This window comes from Rhinoraja longicauda, chromosome 18 (assembly GCF_053455715.1).
Source record: "Rhinoraja longicauda isolate Sanriku21f chromosome 18, sRhiLon1.1, whole genome shotgun sequence".
In the NCBI taxonomy this organism is placed as follows: domain Eukaryota; kingdom Metazoa; phylum Chordata; class Chondrichthyes; order Rajiformes; family Arhynchobatidae; genus Rhinoraja; species Rhinoraja longicauda.
In genome coordinates this window covers 16,891,528-16,915,660 of record NC_135970.1, presented here as the reverse complement: position 1 = coordinate 16,915,660, position 24,133 = coordinate 16,891,528, and the positions used below count along the sequence as shown (strand labels likewise).

Below are 24,133 nucleotides of genomic sequence, written 5' to 3'. Positions count from 1 at the left end.
GGTTTGCATCCATGGGGAGTTAGTGTCCTCTGGCCACATGTCACCACTGTAATTCCTCATTTTAGCCCATTTAATTGTACAAAAATAATTTTGTCTGAACCAACAGGAACAAGCACTTACCCGTAGTGATTGTCCACCACCTGCTGGACAAACTGTACAATCTCTGGAACGTACTCACTCACTCGAGTTAAAACATCTGCAGGCAGAACCTGTAAAGCAATAAGTTAAACACTGCATCATGCATGAAAGGAGCCGACACACAACACACCTCAGAGACAGAAAAAAACAATTAAGCAGCTCCCACACCTTGGAGTGGTGGTCTAATGATCCTGATATGAATGATGTAATAGAGTTCCCTGATAGATTCTTCCTCCAGAGAGAGTTGATGTCTTTCATTAGATTTATTCGTTTCACAATCAAGCATGTGAGCGAGGTAAAAAAAAGAGGATATGTGCTGAGCGCTTGTGTGAGGCGTACAGCGGGGGTTAAAAAATTGGAACATTTTTGATAATTTACACAAAAAATTACCAGTTTCAAGCCTCTTTTAGTGCATTTTCAAAGTAAAAACGGACATTACAAAATAATGTGAATATGTCGCTGTATACTAATAACATTTTTATTATTTTAATTAATTTAATTATATAATCTTGCACTTAAATTTAATATTTACTCATTACAGTTCCACCACTAATTTTCTGGCACTCTTGGTTCCAGAGCTTTGCTGGTTTATCCAGTCGGCCAAGGAAATTGGCTCTGAGGATAAATGTGCTGGCTCCAGCTGGGCTGGCGTTCCAGAGCCCCGGCCGCAGGTTGCAAATTCAACCCACCGTTCGGCCGTGGAAGTCCCGATGAGGTCAAGATTGCCTGCCTTGCCAGGCGATGTGCCACATTTTCAGGGAGACTTCCAGGGAGGGGGGGATTTCAAGTGGGCTCTTGTAATTTTGTCCGGATTTCAATGATTAACAGCTATTTCTCGCGGAACCCCCAGCGACCTCTAGCGGAACCCTAGTGTTACATACATACGCTGCTATACATCGTTTATTTACTTTTTTTTCCGATCCAATTTCTCCATTGGTAAACGTGATTTTGGCAAAGTGAAAAACACGGAAATCATGCAAAAAGCGTGGAAAATTGATTTTAAAAACATGGAAATCCGCGAAAACTTGGAAAATTCACATGCCTGGTAATGTTGCAAATCAGTAAAGGCAGGGCACGTTGGTAAAGATGAGGGAGTGGGGGCCTGGAAACCGGAAGTTATCGAGGAGATGGAGAGCATGTGAGGTGTCTTGGACGTAGGTGGGGAGGGATTTGACCAGGGGGGGATAGGATGGAGTCGATTGGTAAAGATGAGGGAGTGGGGGGAAATACTTCATTGCATTTCAAACTGGAAAGCATTGTCATTTTAATTTCCTTTTCAAAAATAACATACTTTTATTTCCAAGGTATTTAATTTAAATTTTTAGCAAATATATTTCTTTTAAGAACTAAATTTGCAGCATTGTTATTTACATTGCTCACCTCAAATATTATTGGAGGAATGCAAAGCAAAAAACTAAATTATATATTTTTCTTAAGATGGTTGGTTTTAATTTGACCATTAAAATCACAGAACTGAATCACTTTGAGACACAAAGTACTGGAGTAACTCAGTGGGTCAGGTTGCATCTCTGGAGAACAAGCGTAGATGACGTTTCAGGTCGGGACCCCTCTTCAGACTGAGAAAGGATCCTGACCCGAAAAGTCACCTGTGCCTGTTTTCTCGAGATGCTGCCTGAGTTGCTGAGTTGCACCAGCACTGTGTGTCTTTTCTTGGAACTCAGCATCTGCAGTTCCTTGTTTCTACTCTGAATCACTTTGAGTCTTGCTACAACAGCTCTCTAAATGGGTTGTGCCCGAACTGATGTGTTACTGCACCAAGTGAATAAATGAACATATGATTATGAGCATGAAGTGGCAACCTAGCTTCTTGATCCTGATCTGCTATTTAGTAAAACAACAGGTGATCTGTCTATGACTCAACTTTGCATTCTTATCTACTTGTACAAACCTTCCACCCCCTGTAGTTATAAAAAATCTACCTGCATGTGCCATAAAAATATTCAAAGACTTTGCTTTTAATTTCTATATTCTTGTTTCTTACTTTCTATATGTCACTTGCAAATTCAGCGACCATACACTCAGTGCCATCATCCAATTCATTTCAATACGTTGAAAACATTTAAGGGACAATTAAGGAACAACTGTAAAAATTTGAGCAACAATTCCTGCGGCAGACTGTTCATTGCATCTTGCCAAGCAGAAAATTACCTATCCTCTGTTTCCTGTTAACCAGCCAATCATTTAAAAGCACCAAAATGTTATATCAGAAACATTTTGATGCAGCACCTTATCGAATATCTTCTAGAAATCTTATTACATTCACCAGTTTAGCTTTAACTCCAGCTGATGTTTATCATCTGATCACGATACCACACCACTGGATCATTTATTATCTGCCCATTGTATTATGGCAATGGTTGTTTGTGGCCTGATTGCTATATAATAATAATAATAATAATGCATTACATTTATATAGCGCTTTTCATACACTCAAAGACGCTTTACAGGGATTTAAAGAACATCGGGAAGTGAATAAATAGATAAATAAGTAGACGAACAGAGAAAGGAGACAGAAGGTGAGGTGACCTTCAGTGGTTGAAGGCAGTACTGAACAGGTGAGACTTCAGTGATGTTTTGAATGTGGTGAGTGAGGAGGAGTCTCTGACGGTTTGGGGTAGTGAGTTCCATAGGGTGGGAGCAGTGATGGAGAAAGCCCTGTCCCCCCAGGATCTGAGTTTGGTCCGGATGGGGGGATAGGAGATTGGCAGCAGCAGAGTGGAGGGTGCAGGTGGGAGTGTGCCTGTGGAGGAGGTCGGTCAGGTAGGATGGGGCCAGGTTATGGAGGGCTTTGAAGGTCATGAGGAGGATTTTGTACTGGATTCTCTGGGGGATGGGGAGCCAGTGGAGTTTGTAAAGGACGGGGGTGATATGGTCACGGATCGGGGTGTGGGTGAGTAGACGGGCAGCGGAGTTTTGAATGCATTGAAGTTTACTGATGATTTTTGAGGGTGCGCCATAGAGGAGGCTGTTGCAGTAGTCCAGACGGGAGGTGATGAAGGCGTGGATGAGGGTTTCTGCAGCTGTGGAGGAGAGGGATGGACGGAGACGGGCAATGTTTTTGAGGTGGAAGAAGGCTGTCTTTGTGATGTGTTTGATGTGTTTGTCGAAGGAGAGGGTTTGATCAAAGATGATTCCAAGATTCCGGATGTGAGGGGAGGTGGATACTGGGAGACCATCAATATTGAGGATGAAGTTTTGGGTGGATTTGGTGAGCGTTTTTGGACCAATGATGATGATTTCAGATTTGTTGCAGTTGAGTTTGAGGAAATTTGATTGAAGCCAAGATTTTATTTCAGTGATGCAGTTTGTCAGTATAGAGTGTGTGGTGGTGGAGATTGACTTGGTGGAGATGAGGAGCTGGATATCATCGGCGAAGCAGTGGAAGTTGAGACCATGACACCATTGATGTGTTACCTGTATCACAGCTTGGATGTATGGGAGTTGCCCATTATCCTATGGTGCTGAGCTGGTACCCATTGTTCAGAATGTACCAAAACCTTGTTTCAATTAACATTCTCCCAATGTCTAAAATAAACTGTTGCAACCATTTCTGTGAGAAGTATAATTACTTACATTGAGTTCATCCATATCTTTATGATATTCTCCTTCCCAGTACATGGGGAGCTTTGAGAAGATGGTATTGTCAGTCACTTGACTACCAAATTGAACATCCAGCCAATCAGACAATACATCCGTTGCTTCAACTAACAGCACCTTTAAAAAAAAATAATAGTATGACTTGTAAACGCCCCACAAGTTAGAATAAAATACAGTATTCAAGTTTAAAGATGCAGTATTTTTATTGCAAGATATGAAGATCAGCTTGTATCTAGAGCACTGTGTGAGGTTATGATCACTTCATTACATGGAATTTATAGAGCCTATGGATACAATGGAGATAGGGTATTAGAAATTTAAATAATGTAGTTAATTAAGTTTGTAAATTTCTGAAAATAAACTTTTAAGATCATCTAACTAAAACTTGTATTGATAAATTTATAACCTTGCACTGGGGAATTTTTTAATGGCACTGAAAGATCAAAAACCAAGAAAATCCTTTTTTAATAAAAGAGCAAAGAAGTCAATGAACTAGTGACAGTTCTACAAAATAACTTAACAAGCAAAATGATTGAACTGGAAATTACAGAAATTGTCCCTCCATGATGATGAAGAGCGAAGTTCCTGGCGGATTTTCAACTTAAATCGATTGCAACATTTACTAACGCCTGTTCTATTCGGTTATGATTCTGATCAATGTATCCATTCTGTAAATTGCTTTCCAAATATTTATCATATTAAATCTTAAAGAGTATTGTGTAGCTTTACAAAATCTTGTGCATACTCAATGTCCACTCTGAGCACAATATTTTAATTTCTCCTTATTTTATTGATAATGGCCATGAAAGTAACTATTATTAAAGCTCCTCGTGCAAATAAATAGTTGTTCACCATGGAAACAGGTTTTTATTCTAAACAGTCAGTCTCAGCCTTACCTTCAAGTGAAAAATGTTAATCATTTTAATTTGCCCTGTTCCTATTATCCATTTCATTGACCTATCTCACATAAACTTGAATGCCGACAGTTTCTATCTGCCTGAAGAAATAGAACGTTAATCCTCAATGTCCGAGCCACTTATCCCCAAATCAATAGCACCAAAGCTATCAGGTCACTAGACGGGTTGGGTCCAAACCTCTCCTGCGGGCCCGGCAACCCTCCCCCAACTGACGACCCGTGGACCCGTTACCAGCCGGGGAGTGTTCCCCGGGGCCGGGCGAAGGGGGAGAGGAAAGGGGAGCGGGAGCCACTCACCCCGGCCCCGGGCGGCCATCGCGGCATCCAGAGCAATCCGTAGACCCGTTGGGTGCAAACCTTTCCTGCAGCAGCAGCTCGACAGCTTCGGCCGTTGCTTTGAGCAGGAAGACCGGCGGACAACCAGCGCGCTTTGAGCGCACGTGTGGATCCGGCGGCCGGTATGTATTAGATCAACGGGCCCCAATTGCACAGGCGCGGACACGTTGGGTTCCTATTGTGACGTCGAACATGGAGGTCGCGGCTGACAGGCAGGGCAAGTGGAAAAGGGATTTATTGAAGTTCAAAAAGTGATTTTTAAAGTTTAAAAAGTGAATATATTTTAAAATATAACAATCATTTAAACCACAGGCCAATGGTGCGTAAGGTGGGCCTAAAATTGTTGCGCTATCGTGTACCGTCTTGGCTGTATTACGGGTACGTACAAACTAAAAAAGCAACAAACAAACAAGATGAGGGTTTTAGTAATATATACTAGACCAAGTGGACCCGTTGGGCCCAAACCTCTCCTGCATTGGTGCAGCACCCTCTCCTCCCCACTCCTCCCTCCCCTCCCCCCTTTCCCCCTCCCCCCTTTCCCCCTCCCCTCCATCCACCCCCTTCCCCTCCATCCCCCCTCTCCCTCCCCCCCACTGCCCCGCCCTCCTCTCCCCCTCACTCCATCTCCTCAACCCCTCTTATCCTCCCCACCCCCCCTTCCCCCCGTTCCCCCCCTCCCTCCCTTTCCCCCCTCGGAGATAAATTTAAACTTTAAAATGTGAATAACTTTTTAAATATAACACCGATTTCAATTAGATTTCTCCCATTAACACCAAAGGGACGACGGTGAGTAAGGTGGGCCTAAAATTGTCGTGCTATCGTGTACTGTTTTGGCTGTAGTCCAGGAACAAACAAACAAACAAATGAGAGTTTTAGTATATCGCTATAGATTATCACATTACTGTTGAGGGAGGCTAGCAGTGCACTAATGGGTGGGCTACATAACAAGTGTACTGTAGAAAGACAAACTTTAAAAAAACCTCTAATCACTTTTTCCTGGTAATTCCTCATTATGAAGTGAGCAATAAATTCTTTCTTGCTTCTCAGCTCCCCCCCCCCCCCCCCACTCTGTTTGGAGCTTATATCGCCCCTTAAGTTAAATTTTAATTGGTTGCTTGTTTCGTTATCTATCTGTGCTGAAACCATGCTGCTTTTTACTTAAATAGAATATATTTACACTGCACTTTACAATGAAAAAAAACGATTACATTTTGCAGTGTGCCATTTTTCCTTCTGCCTCACCTCATGTATTGCTATTAGTGTTGCCTCAGGTATCTAGTCTGTATTTCTCAAATTTCATTTCAATCAAATCTGACTTGTTTTTTCATTCATGTTATTAACTCAAGCAAATTTAACACCCCAAACTTCAAGATTAACTTTAACATACCACCCTTTGTATTCTTCCTCCCCCTTCCATGAACCTCAAGTTCATTGACTTTGAGTCAGTGCACAAAAGTATCCTTTCCCCAAACTCAAATTTGTGGAATTCCTTACCTCTTTCTGTCTCTTCTCCTTCTATATTTTGTAAATCTATAGATTTAGAACACTTAACTGCTACCTATTTATTTACCTATGCCGTCAGCAACTTGAAATGTAACTGTGGGTAGGACTGATCACTTGTACACATGGCATAGCCTCTTCTGAGTGTTTACTGGTGTTCAAAATCAATTAAAGTTAAAGAGAACTGTACATGTGAAGAATATTTTTGAGTTAAAGGTAAATGTGAAGTAAAGGGAATAGCAAATATGTATTTGTATTGTACTATTAAAGACAAAAGATAGACACAAAAAGCTGGAGTAACTCAGCAAGTCAGACAGCATCTCTGGAGAAAAGGAATAGGTGACTTTTCGGTTCGAGGCAGTCTGAAGGGTCTCGACCCAAAACATCATCTATTCCTTTTCACCAGAAATGCTGTCTGACCCGCTGAGTTACTCCAGCTCTTTGTGTCTTTTTTTGGTTTAAACCAACATCTGCAATTCCTTCTGACACAAACTGTTGAAGACATTTGTTTAATGAGCCTGAACTCAGTTTTTCCTCCATGCAAGTGGGTGATGATTGAATTCCTGAAAAGTACCATCAGAAAGGAGTCACTGACAATAGTAAGAATTCACAATTCCACTTAACGCCTCTCAGCTCATTGGTAAAGTAACTGGCAACTGGCTGTTTGGTTAATCATACCTGGGTTTGTTGGGTAATTTCCACTTTGGGAAATGCCTGTTGTATCATATCCTCAAGGACTTTAAGGGATGACAAAACCGTGTGATTTATCCTTTCTAGCATCTGTTTCTTGTCAGGATCTGTGGTTTCACCAAGTTTCACAGTGAAAGGCTGGACAAGAACATAATGAAAACAAGAATCAATTCAGAAATAAATATAATTTTAATGAATTATTATGATAAGTCAGCAAGAGCCAATTTCTGAGTTTTTCATACTTTTCCTTTACATTTAACCTCCCAAAGTGCAATATCTCACACTTGCCCAGATTAAGCTTCATCTGCCATTTCTCCACCCATATCAGTAACTGATCCAAATACTGGGATATCCTTTGGCAGCCTTTTTCATTGTCCGCAACTCCACCAATTTTTCAGTGGTCTCAGCACTGATCCAAAGCACAAAGTTGTCACGGTAACAAAAAACAGCAAAAAAGACAGAAGAGAAACTCTAGGAAAGAAATTGAAACAGAAAGGTACAGACACAGCTGCAGAGAAAAAAGGTGATGATTATTTTAAATTTATATTAAATTTTAAGGGTTCGAATGTGCCAGATGAAATACATGAAGTTGTCACAAGGAACAGCTGATGCTAGAATCTTGAGCAAAACACAAAATGCAGTATCTGAAGACAAAATGGCAGGGAGATACTTCCTACTATCTGGGGCTTCATAGTAACCAGAGACAGCCGAGGGTCAGGTTTGTGTTGTCTCACAATCTTGTAATCAATGTAGACATAGACAAGAAAGGAGCTATAATAATCTAGGTATCTGTACTTTAACCATTCCACTTAGACCATGGGATATATATTGATAACCCAACAATCTTTAATGACAATCATGTTTACGTTCAGCTACAATAATCTATGTATCTGTACTTTAAACCATTTCCACTTCGTCATGGGGTATACATTAATAGCCTAATAATGTGTGGTGACAATCATGTTTCAGCAGAGGATCTATGCAAGAGGAGGCAACTTTAATACTCCATCACTTTACCTTCAGAGCAGCCTTGATATCTTGCAAAAGCTGTGTAGGAGCCAGATTTTTCTCCCTATACTTATCAAATAGGTGATTTTGCCGGGCTCGCTTAATAATCTATATAAACATAACAGCAATTACATTAGAATAAGCAGTGTTCTAGAACACAAAGCACAGAGTTTAACATATCAGGTTACAAATGAATGGGTTATCACAGTGCTATCTCACAGGAGAGACAGACACAAATACCCAGCATGAACTCTCATTTGCCATAGAAGAATCGTGCTTGAAAACGACAAATCAATCTTTTATCTATTCTCCATTTATATCTTTACCATAATTAATACTGAGAAGGTAGTGTACAACAAGTTTCATGCATGCATCTAGCACTTAATATTTGCTGGCAGTCCCAAGCTAAGACAGCCATGTATTCCGCTGCCACGCTGGAGTGGGTTTTTGTAAAATGGCCTGGCCAGAACCTCATAATATAATGTGTAGGAAGGAACTGCAGATGCTGGTTTAAACTGGAGATAGACACAAAAAGCTAGAGTAACTCAGCGAGTCAGGCGGCATCTCTGGAGAAAAGGAATACTGTAGGCGACATTTCGAGTCGAGACTCTTCTTTCGACTGAGAGTCACGGGAAATGGAAATGAGAGATATAGACGGTGATATAGAGAGATATAGAACAATTGGTTCATTAGAGAGTCAGAGTGGACAGCTATGTGCTGAGCCGGAAGAAATGGGGGAGATATTAAACAATTTCTTTTCTTCGGTATTCACCGAGGAGAAGGATATTGAATTATGTGAGGTAAGCGAAACAAGTAGAGTAGTGATGGAAATTATGAGGATTAAAGAAGAGGAGGTACGGACACTTTAAAAAAATATAAAAGTGGATAAGTCTCCAGGTCCTGATAGGATATTCCCTAGGACATTGAGGGAAGTTAGTGCAGAAATAGCAGGGGCTATGACGGAAATATTTCAAACGTCATTAGAAACGGGGATGGTGCCGGAAGATTGGCGCATTGCGCATGTTGTGCCTTTGTTTAAAAAAGGTTCTAAAAGTAAACCTAGCAATTATAGACCTGTTAGTTTGACGTCTGTGGTGGGAAAATTAATGGAAAAGATACTTAGGGACAATATATATAATTATTTGGATAAACAAGGCCTGATTAGAAACAGTCAACATGGATTTGTGCCTGGAAGGTCATGTTTGACTAATCTTCTTGAATTTTTTGAAGAGGTTACCAGGGAAATTGATAAGGGCAAGGCTGTGGATGTTGTCTATATGGACTTCAGTAAGGCATTTGACAAGGTTCCACATGGAAGGTTGATTAAGAAGGTTAAATCATTGGGTATTAATAGTGAGGTTGCAAGATGGATTCAACAATGGCTGAATGGGAGATACCAGGGGGTAATGGTTGACAATTGTATGTCAGGTTGGAGGCCAGTGTCTAGTGGAGTACCCCAAGGATCTGTGTTGGGTCCACTGTTGTTTGTCATTTACATTAATGATCTGGATGATGGTGTGGCAAATTGGATTAGTAAATATGCAGATGATACTAAGATAGGTGGTGTAGTTAATAATGAAGTAGAGTTTCAAAGTCTACAGAGAGACTTGGGCCTTTTGGAAGGGTGGGCTGAAAGATGGCAGATGGAGTTTAATGCTGATAAGTGTGAGGTGCTGCATTTTGGTAGGACAAATCAAAATAGGACGTACAGGGTAAATGGTAGGGAATTGAGGAATGCAGTGGAACAGAGGGATCTGGGAATAACTGTGCATTGTTCCCTGAAGGTGGAATCTCATGTGGATAGGGTGGTGAAGAAGGCGTTTGGTATGCTTGCCTTTATAAATCAGAGCATCGAGTATAGAAGTTGGGATGTAATGTTAAAATTGTACAGGGCATTGGTGAGGCCGAATCTGGAGTATGGTGTGCAGTTCTGGTCGCCAAATTATAGGAAGGATGTCGACAAAATGGAGAGGGTACAGAGGAGATTTACTAGAATGTTGCCTGGGTTTCAGCACTTAAGCTACAGAGAGAGGTTGAACAGGTTGGGTCTTTATTCTTTGGAGCGTAGAAGGTTGAGGGGGGACTTGATAGAGGTTTTAAAAATTTTGAGAGGGACGGACAGAGTTGACGTGGGTAGGCTTTTCCCTTTGAGAGTGGGGAAGATTCCAACAAGGGGACATAGCTTCAGAATTGAGGGACAAAAGTTTAGGGGTAACATGAGGGGTAACTTCTTTACTCAGAGGGTGGTGGCTGTATGGAATGGGCTTCCGGTGGAAGTGGTGGAGGCAGGCTCGATTTTATTATTTAAGAGTAAATTGGATAGGTATATGGATAAGAGGGGATTAGAGGGTTATGGTCTGAGTGCAGGTAGATGAGACTAGGTCAGGGAGAGTGGTCGGCGTGGACTGGTAGGGCTGAACGGGCCTGTTTCCGTGCTGTAGTTGTTATATGGTTATATGGTTATAAATGATGAAAGATATGCAAAAATGTAACGACGATCCAGGAAATGGTCCATTGTTGGTTGTGGGCTAGGTGTTAATGAATTATACAGACAATGAAACTCATCAGGACGACAGTGAATAATATAATAATAATACCTAATAATATAAGTCATGTCACTGGTGAAATCTAATGAAGGGTTAATTTATTGCTGAAGAGCAGATAATGTGCGATGACAACAAACTCTTACCTTGTCATCCACATCAGTAATGTTCATACAATAAAATACATCATATTTGAAGTAATTCATTAGAATCCTTCGCAGGATGTCAAAGGAGATATAGGACCTAAGAAACAAAAAGTGCAGTGATTTAATGCTTTAAATTAAGTCTGGTGGCAGACCGAGCATGGACTAGGAAATTACAAGAAGCCTGGGTGAAATTATGGGTTGTAAGATTACAGAACACTGTAAATGATCTTAAAATACAGCTTGTCCATAGCTGTGAGCATAATCATGCTTCTTCCTAAATTCTTGCAATCACGCTCATGATTGTCAACAGAGAATAAATTGGAGCAGAAACTCTAATTTTGCTTTACCACCATGTCTGATGACAAAAGTAATCAGAGTAAAACATCTCCATCAAAATTCAAAACCCAACTAAATTAGCAAGATCAGTAATTGAACCCAAAACCTCATTATACGGTATGCCCCAATGCTTGTTGGGGCAAGCATTCACCTAAAGAAGCCTCACAAGATGAAGATCGGATCACCTTGCAGGCGACACCAGGCTTTTAATGCTGCCTGGTTGCATAATATAAAAATGTAATTCTGCAATTCATAGGAGGCTATCCAGAATCACCAAAGAATAAGCAAGACGTTGGATGGCTTTTGTTTTAGTCAGTGTCTCTCAGTGCATACTTCCATTTTCTACCACTAACTGGTCAAATATGCACTTCCTTTGTATCCATGTACATAAAACGGGAAACATTTATCTTCCACCCAAGGTTTCATAGAAGTTGCAATAGATTTATCCTAGATTTGTCTAATTATACTAGATAATGTTTAACTGAAGAATTACCAAAGAAAGCATCATATGGCAGATTACCTGGCATGTCCCATGTGGGAAGCATCATAAACAGTAGGGCCACAACAATACCACAACACATTTTTCCCATTCTGAGGACGGAAGATCTCCTGAAAGAAACACAAGAGTTTGTACAAGAACCATCTTTAGCTGGTTTAGAGCAATATCTATATACTAAAACTCTAGTTTGTTCCCTTGTTCCTGAACTACAGCCAAAACGGTACAGGATAGCGCAACAATTTTAGGCCCACCTTACTCACCGTCTTCCCGTGGTCTTATGGCAGAGGTTTAATTGAAATCAGTGTTATATTTTTTAAGTTATTCACATTTTAAAGTTTAAAAAAACGCATTGGGGCCCGTTGATCGGATACATGAGATGGGCAAGACACAAGAGTCTCACGCACAGAGATTGTGGGTGGATGGGTTTGTTATTTGGAGCTTTGGTTGTCAATCATGTAAAAGTTTAAAGGGAATCGGGAAGTGAGCGAATACTGCTGTGAGTAAACAGTTGCCTGTATTGATTAACGCGTGCTGGCCAGAAGTGGAATGGATGGGGGAGGGAGGAGGGGGGTGTTGTGAAGTGTGGTGTTGGTGAGATATGACTTAAGAGAGTGGGTGAGCCAGGAAGCTGTGTGCGCAGAGCGTGGAATGCCACCAGGTTGTTGCTCTGTGTCAGCGCTTAGTCAGTCACACAGGCGCTGTCTGTGGGTATGAGGACGGTGGAGAGAGGACGGGAGAGGGGGGAAGAGGGGGGGGGGGAAGAGGGGGGGGAGAGAGGGGGGGAGGGGTGGAAGGGGGGAGAGGGGAGGAAGGGGGAGGGAGAGGGGGGTGAGCGAGGGGGTGAGGGGTGTGGGAGAGGGGTGTGGGAGAGGGAGAGGGGGGTGGGGTGGGAGAGGGGGGGAGCGAGGGGGTGAGGGGTGTGGGAGAGGGGGTGTGGGAGAGGGAGAGTGGGGGTGGGAGAGGGGGGGTGGGAGAGGGGGGGGTGGGAGAGGGGGGGGTGGGAGAGGGGGGGGTGGGAGAGGGGGGGAGGTGGGAGAGGGGGGGAGGTGGGAGAGGGGGGGTGGGAGAGGGGGGGGGTGGGAGAGGGGGGGGGTGGGAGAAGGGTGGTGGGAGAAGGGGGTTGGGAGAGGGGGTTGGGAGAGGGGGTTGGGAGAGGGGGGTTGGGAGAGGGGGGTTGGGAGAGGGGGGTTGGGAGAGGGGGGGTGGGAGAGGGGGGGTGGGAGAGGGGGGGTGGGAGAGGGGGGGTGGGAGAGTGGGGGGGGAGAGGGGGGGAAGGAGGGGGAAGGAGGGGGAGAGGGGGGAGGGCGAGGAGTGAGGGTGCTGCACCAATAGTTTGGGCCCAATGGGTCCAATTGGTCTATATGGAATAAAATCAAAATCCAGCAACCCCAATAAAAGACAAACCTTCCTATTTTGTGGTGAAATTGCTTGAAATAAAACAAGAGCATATAGAAAGATGCCACTTTGGGCAGAACACAAAGGGAAACGAAACATGAAAATGCTGAAAAGTCAAAATAAAGATCACCACCTTCCATACCTAATAGGTTGCTTACTCTATATCTACCAAATTTTAAAATTTCATGCACATTAATAATCTGTGCATTTCACTTGCAATGGCAATTTTCTAAAATACTGCTCAATCATAATTAGCCCCAATGAAAGAAACTGCCAAAAACACAGATTGATGATTAAAATATCCACTGGACATTATACTAATTCTATAGCATGTATCAAGGATAGAGGCAAATATTACCTATGGGTAAGCAAAGCGCCTAATGAATGATTTAGGTCATGTTATGCCCCGTTTCAGGGGGCAAATGCCAACAGGAGTTAAATGGATGACACCATGTGATGTAACGGCATGATCTTGAACACTGCACAGTACAAGCAATAACCCCACTTCAGCATCTATCGATGGTTGATAAGATAATTGATCATCTATGATCTACTATGAACTTTGTTTCAGTTGCACTATATACTTTGGTTTTGCACTATTATGGTCTGGATACCGAGTATTACTAATTATTAAGTTATTATATCACTGATTATTGTAAATTTATTTATGTGTTATTGCATTAATAGGCCTGTAAAGCTGTAGTAAGTAAGAAGCTCATTGTTTCATTGCCGGTACATATATGACAATTAAACACTCTTGACAGGATTTGTAAGAATGTTTTAAAGCTCTTCGTCAGACCAAACTTTATGCTGACCTTACAACGTGTTAAACTGTTGTACAGTCGTAGCTCAGGTTGTTTCACTTCTGTTGGTGGAGACCAAGGCGGTTGGGATCTCTTCACTTTAGCTGAAAAAGAATAGCCAGAGTCAATATATTGAGGGCATGGTTAAGGTTCAATCGTGAATATTGCGGTATTGGAATAGACCAGAGTATAATTTTCAAGTAATTGTTTGTAGGAACCATGTCTGTGAGTGGTCACAAAACTGTTCATTCACAAGGATATCAAATTGTAACAGTACCATGCAATGCAATGTGTCAAATAAGCTGCAAACTTAAGAAATGAAGGTATAAAAAATAAAGATTGTCATTCCCATCAACTGACAAAACATCATGAAAATTAAGGTGCAGTGGTCAACAAAAGTATTGTAAAGAAAATAAAAGGATATCTATCCACAAGGCATAGGAACAGAATTAGGCCATTCAGCCCATCAAATCTACTCCGCTATTCAATTGTGGTTGATCTATTTTTCTCTTTCAACTACCGTCCTACCTATTCAAGAACCTAGCAATCTCTGCCTTAAGAATACCCAATGACTCGGCCACCACAGCTGTCTGTGGCAATAAATTTCACAGATTTGCCACGCACTGGCTAAAGAAATTCCTCATTTCCATTTTGAAGGTATGTCTTATTATTTTGAGGCTGAGCCCTCCGGTCCTGGACTCCCCACTTTTGTAAACATCCTTTCCACATCCATTCTATCTAGGCCTTTCATTATCTGGTAGGTTTCAATGAGATTCCCCCATCATCCTGCTAAACTCCAGCGAGTACAGCCCAGAGCCTCCAAACGCTTCTCATACTTTATCCCAATCATCCCTGGGATAATTCTGGTAAACCTCCTCTTGACCCGCTCCAAAGCCAACACATCCTTCCTCAGATCAAGGGCCCAAAACAGCTCACAATTATCCAAATTGGCCTGACCAGTGCCTGATAAAGCCTCAGCGTTACGTCCTTGCTTTTATATTTTAGTCCTCTCGAAATTCATGCTAACATTGCATTTGCCTTCCTTACCATTGTTTCACCCTGTTGACTACCATTACCAAACTAGTACTAATCATATAATCACACCCTTTTAAGCGCAGCTGTAAATGTTTAACTACATTTATAAAGTTTACATGATGAATACTGCGATGAATGATGCAAATGACTGGTGCTTTTACTTCAAGCACTTAGAGGAAGATACTGCAATGACTCAGTGGACAATACACACACTAAAGTAGAATTGAGCTATACAGAATAAAATAGCTCAATCTCTGGTTCACGATTAATCTAATTTCCAATTTACTCATTTCTGAGAGTAATACAGTGTCTCAAAATGCAGTTATTATTCAGGGAATTATGAGATCATCACATGAATGGAGATATACATGAGTATACAGAATACCCTTTTTATAACAGACCATGGGGGGGGGGGGGGGGGGGGGGAAGAGAAGAAATTGTGTCCATTATTGCCGATTGTACGCTATAACCGAGGAAGGGATTCGCTCCAACCACCTCACAGTCACTCCGTGAAACAAGTTGTTTTCAAATACAAAGGTCTTTTTGTTACTGCAAGCTAAAAATACTAAAAGCTGTTTGTTACATTGTTTAATAGAGTATCATTGCACAAGTGTGAATCGGAGCAATTGCTTGTCAATGTCATTCACCTCCCGCAGTGTAAGTAGCAGCCTGGGTTCTTAAAGAGACAATAATGTCTGATTACTCTGGGAACGTTCCGTCCACTAGAACTGAAATCTGTTATAGAGTGATTGCACAGCAGGCGTCGACGTCAAGCTACCGACAACCGGCAACCCAATCATCGCGAGTAGGACGTCCACCTACAACCGCACCTACGACCACACAGGCGACAACTTACGACAACCAAAGTCAACCTGCGACAAGCTACGACCCTGTCGGCGACAACTGAAGACAATTCACGTCATTTTTGCCTTCGGTTTTAACGCTGGTACCTGTCGCCGGTTGACATAGGTGGTCGCCAATGGAATTCACCAGTCAGCATTGGCGACAACCTATGTCACCTGGCGACAACCTACAACAGCACCTACATCAGGATACGTCAAGCTACGCTCATTGGCGTCAAACCCACTTTCGCCAAAAATGTTTCCACATTCTGAAAATCCAGCGGCGACCAGAAAGACGCTACGACTCTTTGGAGACTAATCATGACCATACAGGCGACACCCCGGCAACCATGTGGCGACAGCCTAGTCGCCTGTAGTCGCCTAAAAAAAATGGCCTAAGTGAGACAGGCCCTTAACTCTTCAAACCTTTTCCCACTTTCAACAGTGTAATGGAATATTCTCCACTTCCCCAAATGAATACAGCTCCCACATCATCCAATAGGCTCAACATTTCTTAGGATAATGCATTCATTTTGACTGACATCCTAAGCACATTTGCTCTTTCTACCATTGGTGGGCAATGGTCACAGTGTGTACCATTTACAAAGGAACTAAGGTTTCTTCAATAGCTTATTTCAAATAAACAATCTTCCTGACGACCAAAGGAGCATGGGAGTACAATCATCTCCAAATTCTCCTCCAAGTCACACTCCATTCTGACTTATCTCAGTGTTCCTTCGAACCTGCAAATCGCCAACAGGCTCTATGGAAATACCTTGACATGGATACCAAGAGTTCCACTTAACATTTCCCTCTCAAGAGCATCTAGGAAAATGCAGTAAAAACTTAGCTTCACCACTTCCACCAAATGAATAAATACAAATGAAAAATGCAATGCTTTACAAAGGCCCCATGAGGTTGCACAGATTCCCCATGTGAACTGCCACACAGATGCTCACAACTCACATGTGTGGAGACTACAGGTCTTGGCATCATCTTGGGTACAATCCCAAATTGCTGTAATGTGCCTGTACCACCGCACCACATGGAAGTACTGATCAAGAGGTGGTTTTTGTATTGACCGGAATATTTCAACATCAGCTTGTGAAAATACGAAACCATCGATGTAACTTCGGGTAGCAAGATAATCATTTAAAGCCTCCATGCCACTCTGGTCAGGTCCTATATGAAGAAGCTCATCATAGCAGAAAGCTGCAAGACACAATGAGGGGAATAGAGGTACTTTCAGAACCGTGGGTTGTTTTTTCAATAGAAATTCATGCACAGTTCACCATTCTAGTTCTTTAGTTACTAAACACAGAACTAACATAGCTGTTGAGTGTAGCTACAAAACTGGCAATTTGAGAAATACTGTCTAATTATGGACTTTTCACAAGCAGGATAAAGGCAGCTCATTGAGATCAATCTGTTCTCAATCAGCAGCAAAATGATTCTACACATTGTTGGCACTATTGCTGTGTGGCACATACTCATCAATAATCTGCTCCCCGATACTTAAGACACATGACAATTCTGAATGACTTCAAGAGTGCTGTGGTCCAAACTTACACATAGAACTGTATTCTAAACGTTAAGTGAATGTGTTTGATTGAACCCTGGTATAATAGAAATCAATGGGAATGGGCAGAGAACTCTTCACTGGCCACAGTCATACTTGGCACACAGGAAATTGCTCATAACCGTTGGAAGCTAATTAGTTCAGTTTCAAGACATCAATGCAGAAGTTTATCAGGGTGGTGTCCAAGACCCAGTCATAGCAGCAACTTTTGCAATGACCATATCTTAATCATGATATCAGAAGTGGGACATATTTGTTAATGATTGCACAATAGCTCCAATCTGACTGTATGGTAAATTAAATTCTTTGTATGTTGCGAAACATACTTGGCTAATAAAGTATGATTATGATGATTCACAGTTCCTGAGATCTGTGTCTACACACAATGACTTGAGCAACATTATTTGATTGATTAGTAGTGAAAGGCATTCACCCTACACAAAGTTGATGCAATGCACATCTCCAACTAGAGCATTTAATCCACCAACACTTGACTTTCATCTCCGTTTCCACCAACCCCCCTTTCAAATTCCTAGATCACCATTGATCTGAAATTGAGTTGACTAGTCTCATAATTACAGTGGCCAAAAGTACATGTCACAGACAAACATTTGCAGTGAATGTTACTCTACATCATTCAAGATTCCTCATAGCTTTTCTATCATCTTGGAGGCATAGATTCAGAGAGTGACTTTGTTGAAGGAAAGTGGTTTCAACTATAGTAGATAAGCATTGTATCATAATAATGTTCCCTCCACCATTAGTTACCATGTTGCAGAATGTACTACCTAGAAAACAGTGCAGAACACAGATTAGTAACTACATTTGTATGCGAATATATTCAGTAAAACCACTCATCATATCTGTTGAATTGAGTGGCGATTTAGCTTCTGCATGTTCTGTGTTAGTTTGTAGAATAACTTAGATCATCGTGTTGATCGTTAGTTAAAAGCTGCAAATCACTGCCCTTAGAACATATAACATATAACATATAACAACTACAGCATGGAAACAGGCCTGTCCGGCCCTACCAGTCCACGCCGACCATTCTCCCTGACCTAGTCTCATCTACCTGCACTCAGACCATAACCCTCCAATCCCCTCCTATCCATATACCTATCCAATTTACTCTTAAATAATAAAATTGAGCCAGCCTCCACCACTTTTATCTGTCCACTCAGAGGATAAAAAGTGAGTGAGTTATTTTCTCAAAACTTCTATTTAAATATAATTTGCATTACACACATTACAAACCCATTCTTGTCATGTATACATTGACTAATCAAATAAAACAAAATTAAATGGAAATGAGACACATTTATGAGGGGATACAGAAACATATATTGCACTGCATTAGTCTCAAGCATTGTATGAGTTAGCTACGAATAACCAAAATGCATCAGGCAGGAACTTCACATAAGAAAATACTAACAATATAATGATTTATCATGGAGTTGCTAGTGCGAAGTTGAAGAAGCAATGTTTTACAAGAAAATATCTTCCTTATTATTGTGTAGGAAATAACTGCAGATGCTGGTTTAAATCGAAGGTAGACACAAAATGCTGGAGTAACTCAGTGGGACAGGCAGCATCTCTGGCGAGAAGGAAGGTCTGAAGAAGGGTCTCGACCCGAAACATCACCCATTCCTTCTTTCCAGAGATGCTGCCTGTCCCACTGAGTTATTCTAGCATTTCGTGTCTACCTTCCTTATTATTGTTATCGGTAAGCAAATATACAGACTGGAATGGAGAAAAAAAAAATTGACTTTGGGGATGTAACATACTCTACAGGGTAAATATAGGCCTGTTTATGAGATAATTTATATTGAGGAAACCAGCAAATGGTGGAATAATTTAAGAGAGGAGGGATAGAGAAAACAGGAACTACTGACCATCAGGAGCGGGGAAATGCTGGAATCTATAATGAAGAACCACATGAGCTACTATGAGTAGAATGACAGAATGATTTGAGGATGATGGCCACCTACTGTAAGTAGTAATGAAGGAATTGTGGGTAGAGCAAGTAGTTATTAATAACTATTAAATTATTGACATTATCTGCAGGAAGTCAGAGTGAATTGTTTGTGGCTGCAGAAAACGAAACCATTTCACAGAAAATTTGTGTTCTCAATTAAAATAAAGCCGGCCAGACCTTCTGAATGAAGTCAGGAGAGGTGAAAGATGTCTGTTAATACTCCTGGTAGTTGGTCCACGCAGGTCCTGAGGACTCAGATAGGGACTCCATCCAGGCCTGTTGCTTTCTGATCTTCAAACCTACCTCACTGTGGCGCTAGCAATCTTTTAAAAAAATCGATATTTTCTCTGTAACTAACGCTGTAGCAATATTCTGCACTAGTATTTTTCTCTTTGCATTACCTGCTGTTCTTTTGTGTGACTCGACTGTACTCATGCAGAGTATGGCTCAATTAAGCTGGGAACACAATGTTACAGAAAGATATTAATGGTTAAAATGAAGGAGCAAAACTGTGTGTTTAATGCGACGGATTTCAATGCAGCTACAGATGAACTCACTTCAAAGCAAAGTAATGATAAATCCATTTTGAAAATGGTGAATGAAATGTTACACTTTATAATTGGTTGGTTATAATATAAAAAGTTACTCTCCATAGTTATTTAAAGTATTAGTTGGACCATATCTAGACTATGATGCAAAGTTCAAATTGAAGATCAGTATGAAGAAGGATCTTAACCCAAAATTTAATCTGTCCAATTCATTCCACAGATGCTTCCTGACCTGCCGAGTTCCTCTAGCAGTTTCTTTTTTTGCACAAAATTCCAGCATCTGCCAGCAGTTTCTTGTCTCCATAACGTTCTACAGTTCATTCTACCCTTATGTTCAGAAATAAGTTTAAGAGCTGTTGGATTGCTTTGACACCAAAACCTGTTTTTATGGAGTCAGCTGTGGTGTATTATGTTTAGTTTAGTTTAGTTTATTGTCAGGTGCACCGAGGTACAGTGAAAAGCTTTTGTTGCGTACTATCCAATCAGCGGAAAGACCATACTTGACTACAATCGAGCCATTAACAGCGTAAAGTTACATGATAAGGGAATAATATTTAGTGCAAGATAAAGCCAGCAAAGTCCGATCAAGATTCGTCCGAGGGTCACCAATAAGGTAGATAGTAGTTCAGGACTGCCCTCTGGTTGTGGTAGGATGATTCAGTTCCCAGCTGTTATCAGGCAACTGAATCATTCTACCACAACCTCCTTAACATAAAGGCTAAACATATAAATCACTTTAAATTTAAGTGTGGAGCAGCCGGATATCAATCAATCAATGTAAACGGTGGGCCAAAAGCAACAGTTTTGAGAGCACAAATCTTTTTTTTCCAGAAATTGATTTGTGAAGCAGAAAGGAGTGTCGGTTGGGGGCAATAAATGGAAAATGAGGAATGAATTGCTTGATTGAGATGATAGGAAAAGAAAGGGCATATGAGATGGTAAGGTCAAATACTGGCCATGAATAAGGATTGAGATTACATGGAGGGATAGCCTTGTGGATTGGAGGACAATGAATTTATCAGGCACTATGAACTAAGGGAGAAATGTTTAATTACAAGGGATGGGAAGTAGCTCAGTGCAGAAGCCAAGTGTGAAAAGCAACTAAAGTATCCAAAAAATGTTTTATTGCACAATGGATAGTAGAGAATGCAGATTTCACTCGAGAGAGCAAGAACAGTGGAATGAAGCATGATGCTCTAAAAAAAAGTGCCAGAGGAAAAGGAGGGGGGGGGGGGGGGGGGGGGAGAGATAGCTCATGGTGTGATTTACTAATAGGTGGTACATGTTCATTGTGATATTCTGAACAGGCCAAATAGTTGAAGATTTTGTCAGATGGCAAGATTATATCCCAGATGACATTCGCTGGGTGTATTGCAACTTCAGTCTTCCAAAATGAATGCTTTATTATTCTGGGATAATTCCATTCAAGTCATGCTGTTGACATAGTCATCTATACAAACTAATTAACAGAAAAATTCCAGTTTGAAAGTGAGCAACTTTTCTGAAGGGAGTTATAAAATAGGGTGGTAATAGGAGAACAGCAGAGTGCCCTAGATGCAGATCAGCTTCCTCTTTTAGTTTTTCCTACTCAATGTGGTCTTTGACATATATGGATTCTGGATTTTCCATCCAATATCTTTGTCAGAATTGCTTTGAACTCAGCGTATTTCACTTGTCTGTTTCCTGTTATTCTGTTACTCCAGGTAGTTGTTTGCAGGCCACTTAGCTTTGCTTAAAACAACCCTCCTCGCAAAAATGTTATATCCAATGGAATTATAATTACTGCCTCAATACACTACCACCGGTGCATTTAGGGAACAAAACTAGGTAGAAGATTATGACTGGAACAACATTTGAAGGGATGTATTTATGTGGATTCAAATGAATATTTTATACATAAAGCATGTTTTAACATCAGATCAAGAGCAGTTTTACTTTCACTACTTAAAATCTGAAGAATTAAAGACGTTGTAAATTTGAGATTAAAATCAAGAACTGGACACTCAACGAGTTAAAATGCAACTGTGAAGAGAGAAACAACTTTAAAATTTTAGGACAATGATTTTTAATCAGAGCTTTCAGCAGATGCTCCCCTGACTTGTAGAATATCTTCAACAATTTCAGCTTTCATTTTCTCTTTCCCGTGAAATTACTGAACTTACAATACACCCGCTGTTTGATCTATGCATTTTCAACCTGGATTTGTTCCAGACTGTCAGCGGGCCTAGGACCAGAATGGTTAAAGAGATGAGACAGTTTGTGGTCGAACCATCTGGACAATCACAGAAGCAGTGCTGAAAGGTTAGGGTCTGGTCTGACAGATACACAGAGTGCGACCCTTCCCCTCACATCGAATGAAACCGGCATGAAGAACACCTGCTGTACTCATGGCCCGCGCTCGTTAGCCGAGGCGGGGGCATCAGCTCAGCTGCGGCCACTTACCCTCGCCTCTCTCCATCCCGTCCTGTCCTGGTGCAGCTGATGCAAGAGGCAGGACAGCACCGGAAATTACATCGCACCTACTTCATCCTCCTGACGTCGCTCGGAAACCCAACATCAGCCAATCAGGAGCCCGCAGGGGGCGGGGTCAGTGGGACGGTATCCATGGAGACCGATGGGCACGAGGACAAGGTGTTCGTTGCCGGCGGCCGAGGAGCGTCGCTGGTGAGCACTGATTACATTTGCATTATTGCACGAAGAGTTTACATTGCTAGGTGTTGCCACACGATGCCAGGAAGTTAAAGTGGTAGGAGAGTGGAACATCCTTCCCGGCACCACCAGATGTGCACCAACCTGGTCACTCTTCAAGTCACAACTCGACAGCTTGGACATGGATCATCTCTCAGAAACAGAAAGGAACTACAGGTGCTGGTTTACACCGAAGATAGACACAAAATGCTGGAGTAACTCAGTGGGACAGGCAGCATCTCCGGAGAGAAGAAATGGGTGACGTTTCGGGTCGAGACCCTTCTTCAGACTGTCTTCCCCGTCTGAAGAAGGGCGCGACCGAAACGTCACGTATTCATTTACCTTTAGTTAAAGTGGTAAATTGTTTGATATGTGCTAATGTCTTGAACTTGACTGAAGTGCTGGAGAAAATCAGCAGTTCAAGCAGCATCTGTGGACTGAATGGACAAGCGAAGTTGCAGGTCGGGGCCCTTATTCATTCCCTCCACAGATAAAAACATAGAAAAATAGGTGCAGGAGTAGGCCATTCGAGCCAGCACCGCCATTCAATATGATCATGGCTGATCGTCTAAAATCAGTACCCTGTTCCTGCTTTTTCCCCATATCCCTTGATTCCTTTAGCCCTGAGAGCTAAATCCAACTCTCTTGAAATGATGCTGCCTGACCCGCTGAGTTCCTTCAGCACTTTGTTTTGTGCAAGATTCCAGCATTTGCAGTCTCGAGTCTCTGAAGTGAACACAAGTGGATGCAGGCCTGCCTAATTTTGGTGTATAAAGTGCAAAATGCAAATGCAAAAATGACATGCAAAAATAATAATTCAGAACAGAAAGCCACGAACAGAATTGGTGAAATTAGCAAATATTTGGCAGATGAAATTTAATGAAGTGACATGCGAATGGTGGGTATTGGTAGAAAAACTAAATGATGCAGTTTTAAAGGTGTGTGAAGACAGAGATTCTGACAACGTGAAGGTGACAGGACAAGTTGAGAAGCTTAAACCATATGGTCAATTTGGGATTACCATTCAACTCACCTGAATGGTGTGTGAAACACGTGGTGTCTGACAGGCAAATGAATGTTTACTGTGGCCTGTTACTGTTAAATTATATCTCACAATTCTATTGCTGGATGAATAATATGGTTCGAGGATTGGGATGGTAAATTGTGGATTTGGAAAACCACGTCAAGTCTAAAACACAAATATTTAGCCAAGCAATAGGATTTTAGCTCTCTGTACTGGCTCACCAGAGTTATACATCACATACAAACTGTTGGATAGCTTTTATCATTCTATTATTCCTCAAGTGGATGGTTGAATGACAGAAAAACATTAGCCCATTTAGTAGCAATGGTGGACTCATCAACAGTAAACCCTCGTTATTATAAACCTATTTATAACAGATTTCAAATATAGTGAATGAACGACCTTCACCATCAGGCCAGTTTGCCGATACCACCCTCGACCCACACTATCTCCCCAGATGCATCCAGGCCAGCTGCGACACCATCTCCTGCCCACACCGCCTCCCTGTCTGCTT

At 41.6% G+C, this 24,133-nt stretch overlaps 1 protein-coding gene across 3 annotated transcripts in view; it reads right to left on the bottom strand.

Moving 5' to 3' along the window:
- The window catches only part of cars1 (cysteinyl-tRNA synthetase 1), a 58,385-nt gene extending 35,982 nt beyond the window's left edge, over nucleotides 1–22,403 (bottom strand). For 2 of the 3 annotated variants that reach the window (XR_013548428.1, XM_078415169.1), the window contains exons 1-9: nucleotides 22,350–22,402; nucleotides 16,772–17,017; nucleotides 13,941–14,032; nucleotides 11,752–11,840; nucleotides 10,896–10,992; nucleotides 8,216–8,314; nucleotides 7,187–7,336; nucleotides 3,733–3,873; nucleotides 121–209 (exon numbers count right to left, since the gene is read on the bottom strand). Coding sequence is in view for 2 of the 3 variants with exons in the window: in XM_078415169.1 (XP_078271295.1) it covers nucleotides 121–209; nucleotides 3,733–3,873; nucleotides 7,187–7,336; nucleotides 8,216–8,314; nucleotides 10,896–10,992; nucleotides 11,752–11,840; nucleotides 13,941–14,032; nucleotides 16,772–17,017; nucleotides 22,350–22,365 (1,019 nt within the window). In the remaining variant the exon portion in view is untranslated. Of the gene's footprint in view, nucleotides 1–120; nucleotides 210–3,732; nucleotides 3,874–7,186; nucleotides 7,337–8,215; nucleotides 8,315–10,895; nucleotides 10,993–11,751; nucleotides 11,841–13,940; nucleotides 14,033–16,771; nucleotides 17,018–22,349 lie in introns of all 3 variants that reach the window. The other variant, XM_078415170.1, reaches the window with a different exon arrangement.
- Between the last annotated feature and the right edge of the window lie 1,730 nt (nucleotides 22,404–24,133).